The sequence below is a fragment of the Vidua chalybeata genome, chromosome 2, assembly GCF_026979565.1.
Source record: "Vidua chalybeata isolate OUT-0048 chromosome 2, bVidCha1 merged haplotype, whole genome shotgun sequence".
NCBI lineage: Eukaryota > Metazoa > Chordata > Aves > Passeriformes > Viduidae > Vidua > Vidua chalybeata.
The window spans coordinates 90,318,562-90,327,203 of record NC_071531.1 but is presented as its reverse complement, the minus strand read 5'-3'; the positions used below and the strand labels follow the sequence as shown (position 1 = coordinate 90,327,203).

The following is an 8,642-nucleotide window of genomic DNA, read 5'->3' as shown; positions in this document are numbered from 1 at the left end:
TTTTTTTTTTTTGCAATGACAAATGTTTGCAGTTTTCTCAAACAAATTGTACATTTTGCTGATTTTTTGCAATAAATAGCATGTAAGTAAAACACAAATCCTGGTGTGCCACGAAATAAATCAGTTTAGTTAATTCCCCATGTTTTTAAAATAGATTCCTTTGTGGTTCTTGCTTTGTGCATTTAGTCAGATGAATAGTATTCAGGGTAAGCAAAGTACTTGTAAAGGAAACAGTTCTCATGCTTTTCATTTTAAATGGAGCTAAAACATAAGGTCTCATGAAAGCATGCAAAAGTTTAACAGGAGCACCATGAACACTTTCCTGTTTTTACGTGAGCTCCTGAGGAAGAAAATCTTCTAAGTGTATAATTATAACTGTGTTTTATAAGCAACTTATGTTGCTGAACCAGTATTATTATTATGAAGTGTTAAAATGGCTGTGTAGAACCACTAAATTATTATGTTATAATTTTTATTTTGTATATTCTGTTGAGTGCTGACACTGAGAAAGAAAACAGTCCCAGTTCTTTGGAAGCTAAAGATCTGAAGCAATTTTAAACACTGAGCCAAGTTGAGAAAGAAAACGTGAACGATACAGAAACACTAATTAATCCTGTTATTCCTGAACTGAAACTAACAATGAAATTTATATATGGCTGCAGAGGGACAGGCAAGAGAGGTGTCTCAGCTGGAAGTCTCTTAGTTTCTTACTTGCTTAACTCACTGTAACAGCTAGCCTAAATAAAGAGGCTTTGTGAGACTGGGAAACCATATTCTGACAGAACATGATTTTGTAAGTGCCATTTAATTCCTGATTAAAAATTAAAACAAATAAATAAAATGCTTAACTGATTCTTCCTTTTGGCTCAGCTGGGAGACTGGGCAATGTGTCTAGGTCAGGTGTGGAGGTTTAGAACAGTTAGGATGTGATGATTCTGTAGTAAGGGTCTGTAAGAAGACCCTCTGTTAGCATATAGGTTCCACAAAAATACATTTAACAAGTAATTCTGCACATTAAATGAGTTCTCTTGGGAGAAAGTATCTTTTCATTCAGGTCTATCTTCCACAGGTACCAGCAGTTTGTCTAGGAGAAGCAGCTTCAGTTCTTGTCTCTCAAAATTGCAGCTGAGGAGTTTAACAAAAAGTCAGTCGTATGGGAAGCTGATTCAACTATATATAGGGCAGCTTAAATCTAAGGAACTGCAGTTGGAATACCTTGATAAGAAGCCTTGATAGGTTTCTTACTATCTTGTGCTTTAAAAGCTGTCCTCTCAAACAATGATGTGTTACACAGCTATTCTAAAAAGCATAGGACACTTGCCTCAGGAATTAGTGATAAGAAAAATACATTTTGTTTGTTTGTGATTTTGTTCTGTTTTGGTTTTGTTGTGTTTTTTTTTTTTTTTTTTTTTTTTTTTTTAAGGACATTGATTTTTGTGTAGCTGACTACCAGAAGAAGAATAAATGGTTTATTGTGTAAAAAATGCAGTTTTGCAATATTTGTACTTGAATCATTATCAGTAAAGTTACTGTAATGATTTGTGAAATAGGATTTAAAATTTACTATAAGGATTGCATTCAGGTACTGGTATACTTGGGTTGCTTTAAACAAGGCTGTAATTAAATCTATTGTAATTTCTCCAATTGAAGTAGAAGAGCGTAGTACCACCTTTGAGATTTTCTGTTGCTGGATCTAAACTCTCTGAGAAAGACTGGATTGGTCTTGGGGAATAAAGACAGAACTAATAGTTCAAAAATAACTAAACCTGGCAGCCAAAGTAAATGTTTTCATTTGAAGAAAACACACATTTTTTTGTCACATGAAGGGTTTTGTCAATGAATTTTTAATCAAAACTGTTTATCTTTTCTTTGGTTTGTTTTCTGGATGATTAATTCAGTAGCACTGCTGTAATTTCTTTGTTTACTTTCACCTACTATTGATTAAGACAAAGGAATTCTAGATGTCCAATGAAACCTAATTGTAAAGCATTCTCTAAATTCTGCTAAGTACATTTTTAGCTGGGACCAAGAATTGTGTTCGTATTTTTAAATAAAGTACATTTCACATTCTTTGTCTTGGAAAAACAATTTTGTTTTACAAATGAAAACATTCATTTAAGCTATGTTTTATTTGAATACAGAAGCAGAAGCAGACTGTTCAAAATGTATAAAGTTTATTCAAGAACTCAGTTTCCAATTCTTGCAATTTCCTTTTGCATAAAGCTATGTAAAGATAGGCAACTGCAAATACTAAAGGACTGTGAAATGGAAAAAAAAAGAGCTCGTGTTTGCACAGTCACCAGTGAAGTTTTTCTATAATTTTTCCACTGTGTAACAATTGCAACCAGTTGCAAGAATAGCTGTAAATAATTCTTTTTGAGGGAGTAAATATGCAAACAAATCAGTTCACTATGCTGGTAGTGATTTTTTTCTCTTCTCCATTTGGATAATGCTTTTGGAAATAAACTAGAGAACTGCATACTCTCACTTCCCTGTGCCATAATTTTCTGTTACTCTGTAACTACTGAAGTTTGACTCAAGTAGAAACAGTAATTTGAAGTATTAAAGAGGGGGGTATAGACATCCACATAGAGATACCAGAAGTGACTATTTAGTGATGTATGAACTGTGTTGAGATTAACAGCAATTCAGACTGTAGCATCAGCTGATTATACTCTGGTAATGTTAGAATAAATTTTGTTTCTCTACTAACCACACCTAAAAGAGAAAAAATAGTCACTGACAAGATGTCACCAGTCATGCTTTAAAATGTGCGCACAACTTCTATACTGGAACAATACCTCTGATGTCAGTGTTGTAGCATAATGAAAAGAAGAATCAAATTTAAGCAATGAAAAGGATCGTGTTGGTGATTCGGGTGGCAGTGCTGAGGGTACAGCAGACCTCTTTAGGTTTTGATACTACTCAGAATCCACCTGTGAACTGAAGCAAGTCCAGAAGATTTCCACAAGAAAGGTGATAGTTATTGCAGTATCTAAATGAAGTGCCATCCTACTTAATAGTGTTACCAGCCAAGGGACTGCACCCTGATTTTCCTAGCTCTTTAGGGGTCAGGTTATTCTTGCCTGGAAAGCCTCAGTTCAATCCCTTGCTGTGAATTAATTGGCAAATCACATTTGAAAATGTGCCTCCAAAACAAAACTTAAAATGTATAACTTAAAGTGCTGTGCTTCTATTGCCAGCAGAACAAAATTTTAACTATTTTGCAGTATCTGGCTAACATTTAGGGGTTGGATTAGTGAATTATTTGTTTGATACTCCACGGAAATGGGCATATGTTCCTTGATGTCAGAACAATGGCTGAAATTTCTAAGGACTCAAATCCCAGTTTTGCTGTTAATACTACACCTGTATGAGATTGGTGACATTACAGTTCTCCAAGTTACTTGTAGCAGCAGTTTTTAGGTATCTGGCACATGCAAGGGTATTTGCTGACCTTTATTTTAGTACTCAAACTTTCTATCCAATGAAGTCTGCTTGTATTTTTGTTTGTAAAAGCTTGTGCATGGAGCTGGAACCACCTACATTGACTTTAAGGAATACAAAAGACAGGTTTCTGTTAAAGTGTGCCTCAGCTGAGGGCTTAGCCTTAGAGACAGATATTGTCAAGATATACAGTTGTGGAGATAAACATTTCTCTCCTTATGGCCGACAGCCTTGGACTCGCTCCTGAAGACAGGAGTAAGTAAATGAGGCTAAGCCCAAGAAAAGGCAATTTCAGATATGGAATATGTGTGGCTTCCTACTTCTCCTTTAGGCAGTATAACAGCAGTTGGAGCACCAACATGTGAACCATTGCTTCACTTGCCTAAGCTCACCTTAAGTGTTTCCTACTTGTGCTGCTGAAGCTCTTGGAGTTTGCAATAATTGCCGAGGGCTGAAAGGCAGTTTCAGTCCTGTACATCGGACTCTCAGAGAAATTGCAAAGGCAGCCCTTGAAGCAGGAACTGCCCTGGGCTTTACCATCATAATAGTGGAAAATGTTAATGGGGGACTCTTTCTCAGCTCAGGTTTTTGTGTGTACCTGGGGACCTCATCTGAGTGTTGGTTTTCTTCCCTTTTTTCAGCAGAGCTGACGTAGCAAGTTTTTAAAAAGTTAGTAGTTATTTTGTCCTGATTCTTGTGTTTTAAGGATGATGTTTATTTTTTTTCCCAAAGATATTCATGGTTTACTAAAAATCCTTCTGTAAATAGACACCAAGGCACTATATGATGTGATATCCTTCCTGGATAATAAGATCATAATGTACATACAAAACAGCATCAAAGGAATTAAAAACTCATGAGATTTAAACAACAGACTATTAAATACAAATCTTGCTACCCAGAGGTGTGCAAACAATTTATTTGTGTTCAATGAAACACTGTACAGGAGAACAGGTCTGCAGTTGTGTTTCTTTACAAGGACAATAAATGGTTTGTCAGCTCTGGTGAGCATTTATTTTGTATCCAAAGTCTTAATGTAAAAAATAGTAACTTTTACTCTCTCTGTTTGTGATGGAGTCCCACTCTGACAGGATCAGAAATACCAGTAAACAGGTACAGATGGGAATGAAATATTCCTCTTAATTGAAATCTGTGGGCTGCAAAAAAAGGATATTTTCCCACTGCCTAAATAGTTCCTTGTGTCAGACAATCTGAAGACATGTTTTTTTTTTTTTTTTTTCTAGTCCAGCTGGCACAACAGATTGCCTTGTTGAATTAGCATGTCCTAAAATAAAAAAGGATTTAAATGAATATGATGGTACAGGCAGTAGAACAAACAATTGTTATTATAAAATATGCTAACATACTTTGTTGTATAGTGAATGGATTTGAGACACAGAGAGGCCTTTGTGACTTCTGGAGCTTTTTGCATTAGTTACTTTTATATGAATCTCAGTAAGAAGCAAATCAGCATATATGTTGCCAAATTAAAATAGGAAGCTATTAGCAAATCAACATCTTTTACACAGAACTCATACAAATACATTTTTCGATCTTGTGTTATTGCAAGAACAAAATTGCATAGACCATTTGCTGGCACTTTCTGAATTCTCCAAATAATGCTTTGTCTTACAAATAATTCAAGTAGTTCCCTCAATTTAATTTCACCCACTAATACAGTAAGTGTTTACATGTAGTGAGAGGAAAAACCCATGGATCTCAGAAATATGAACACTGACATAATCATCTGACTGAATAACAGTTCAGCAAGGAAACGTATTTGTTTTATTTTTTATGCTCTCTGTAAGGCTGTTTTCCAAGTGTTACTGACAAAACATGTAATTTGATTCAAGTCATTCTTCTGAAGTGGAAATGTCATTTGTGCTCTTCTTCCCCTTACACCCTGTATTCCAGAACTGTAGATGCAGATTTGTTTCCTAAATTGTAAGTACTTTGTTTTTAAAATGCTGAAAAATATGCTTTCAGTAATGCTCTTTAGGAGTAATACAAATCTCAGCTGCCCAAAGGGGTGTGTGGCCTTTTGGGTGCTTCACTGGCAGACTCGGCTGTATTCTTGGCAAGTGGAGCCCACACCGGCCACTGACAAGTAGAGCTTTCCATCTGGACACACACAGATTTCATAGAGCCCCTGAGAAATCCCGGATCCGCCCCTCGCACCTTCAGGCAGCTTGGGCAGTCGCACAGTTTCAGCATCGAGCAAAAGCTGTGTGGGAAAAAGCAGGACAAATGGGGTTCTTAGAGATAGTAAAGCAATAACGTACCATGAGACAAGTTGAATTTGGCTAGGCAGAGGCTTAAGAAAGGCCTTTTACAAAGGACTTGTCACACACAAAGTTTCTCTGAGCCCTAGGCTCTTGGCAGACATAAACACAGGACAGGAATAAGCTGGTGCCCACCCTCTTCTTAGCAGAGAACTTGTGAAGTTCAACAAGGCCAAGTGCAATGTCCTGCACCTGTGTTGGGGCAATCCCCAAAACGAATACAAGCAGAGTGATGAATGGATTGAGAGAAGCCCTGAGGAGAAAGATGTGGGGGTATTGACAAATGAAAACCTATGGATGAGCCAGCAATGCATGCTCACAGCTCAGAAAATCAATCACATCCCAGGCTGCAACAGGAGCAGCATGGGCAGGGACAAGGAGGAGATTCTGCCTTTCTGCTCTGCTCTGGTGAGACCCCACCTGCAGTGCTGCATCAGCTCTGGGGCCCCTAAAATAAGAAAAACATGGGTCTGTTGAAGTGAGTTGAGAGGAGAGACATGAAGATCCTCAGAGAGATGGAGCACCTCTCCTATGAGGAAAGGCTGAGAGAATTGGGATTCTCTCAGAGAGGAGAGAGGAGAAGGCTCTGGAGAGACCTCATTACAGTCTTACAGTACTTAAAGGGGGCCTACAGGAAAGCTGGGGATGGATCCTTTATCAGGGATATTGGCTTTAAATTGAAAGAAGATAGATTAGATATAAAAAAGAATTTTTTTCAGTGGTGAGGCAGAGGAACAGGTTTCCCAGAGAAATTGTGGATGACCCATCCCTGGAAGTGTTCAAGGCCAGATTGGATTGAGCTCTGAGCAGCCTGGTCTAGTTGACAGTGTCCCTGGCCATGGCAGGGGAAGTTGGACGTGGATGATGTTTACGGTTCCTTCCAGCACAATTCACTCTATAATTCTAAGGTAAGTGACAGGGTCCCTGCCCATGCACAGAAGAGCAGGACACAAGCACTCCTGCTGGACCCAGGTCTGTCCTGGCCTGAGTGCTGAGGTCTCACCGCGGAGCCAGCTGGTTAAGGATGGACGTGGGTTGGTCTGTAGTTCCTCTGTGGAAGAACTGGCACAGTACAGCCTTGCAGAGGGGATAAATGGGCTGCTGCATGTTGCCTGCTGTTAATGATGCCTGCAGAGCTTCCCTCCTTAATTTTGCCACTCTGGGGCTGCATCTGCTTCTGAGCCAAGGTCCCCCACTGGGGTGCCTAGGAATCACTGTGCTGGTGGGGAGCTAAGCAGTATCCAAGTTTTATTAGAAAGCATCTAAGCTAATACAACATTATGTCTCTTGGTACTATTATTTACATAAATAAAAGTTTTATTATTGGCACTATTTATTTTAATATCCTGCCACCTAAAACCTGAGGAATTTAATTAACAGAACTTGAAAAAAAGACTTGAAGTTAGAGTCACACAGAAGATCAACCACAGTTATGGAAAAGAAGGGCTTGTACTCACCACGCCATCACTGCTGTGTAGCTTGATATCCATCTGGGAAAGAGCTTCAATATTCCCAGCTTGTGCTTTGATATTAATTCCTCGTGGTGCATCCATGCTCAAAGATCGAGTTGGTGATTCCAGCCTAAAAGCAGGAGCGGGAAATTGGACAATAGCACAATCTCATATGTTCCTTTATTTTAGAAAAATAAGTAAACATTGAATGAGCCCTTGCAGGCTCTGAAGTCATATAAAAGATGCATTTTCCCTTTTCTTCAGGCAGACTTGAAAAAGGAGGCAGCTATTTTGAAAACCAACAAAGAAACCAACAAATGAAAAATATAAATTAATTCATAGTACAAATGCAAGGTATTATTTCATACATAACTGCAGATTATTTCAGTATAACAGTAACGTAATCTATTAACCTGAAACCCAGTTTTACATTAGTTAGTTTCAATTTGTTTTTGTTTTTGACATAATAAGACACTGAAATAAATACAATTAATAGAGTCTGGAACTTTTTTAATCAATGAGATTTTTGACACTGCAATTAGCTGGACCAAGATTTCACTCTTTGTGTGTGTGTGTTGTTTAACTAGATGACATCTGAAACTTAAAAACTGTTAATTTGAAATAAAAATTACACAGTATAAACAAACAGGGAGTTGCAAACCCTGCAGTGCCACAAGATGGCAGGAAGGCACTGTATTATCTGAGTAATCACCTCGTTGGATCAGCTGTGCAGGAATAATGATTTTTATTTTTCAAACAGATAAGGCTTTGTTTCTTCAGAATTTTGGTATAATTTCCATGCTAAGTAGAAGGGACAGAAGTACTAATTAAAAATCATGAGAAGGAAAGAAAAAGCCCAATCCTAGCAATTGGCCAGTGATTATGTTGCTTCTTTTGGCCATTACCTAGAACCGCTTCATCTGGAGGCTCTGCAGGATCAGAATTGATACCTATTAGGTTTTGATCATGAATATTCACTCACTGTTCCTGATGACACCAGCCAACACTAAACAGGTGAATATGAAGGCTAGAGAAAGTAAGACAACTGCTTACATGTGCTGGCTCTCCTATTCTCTGGACACATACCAAAGAACGTGGGTTGCATCCACACTGCAGAACACAGACACACTTATTCCCAAGCCTGCATGTTCTCACCCACTGCGTTTTCTAGAAGTGGAGAAGGCTGTGTGTGTGTGTGTGCATGCACTCCCAGCAGATGTTGTCCTGGCTCCATGGGTGCTCCACAGCTGCCTGTCTGGGCAAGTGGAAACTGTGCTCAAGCAGGTCCTTTACTGGGAATTGTGTAGTGAGTCCAGACTCTGACTGCCAATCACTGGCAGGAATTAGCTGTCTAATTTACTGAGACTCAAGTCTTCATTTTCTTTTTGTTTTCCTGTTACTTCATTAAAACCAGAATATAAAAGAAGACAGTTTGTGCTTGTAAAAAAGTTCAGTTGTATTT

The 8,642-nt window shown here is 38.2% G+C and overlaps 1 protein-coding gene across 4 annotated transcripts in view; it reads right to left on the bottom strand.

Annotated features, from left to right (window-relative positions):
• Positions 1-2,110: 2,110 nt before the first annotated feature.
• Positions 2,111-8,642, bottom strand: part of SGCG (sarcoglycan gamma) — a 104,159-nt gene continuing 97,627 nt past the window's right edge. For all 4 annotated transcript variants that reach the window (XM_053933961.1, XM_053933970.1, XM_053933966.1 and 1 more), the window contains 2 exons: positions 7,187-7,310; positions 2,111-5,671 (listed from right to left, as the gene is read on the bottom strand). In XM_053933961.1, coding sequence (XP_053789936.1) covers positions 5,498-5,671; positions 7,187-7,310 — 298 coding nt within the window. In that variant the 3' untranslated portion in view covers positions 2,111-5,497. The remainder of the gene's footprint in view (positions 5,672-7,186; positions 7,311-8,642) is intronic.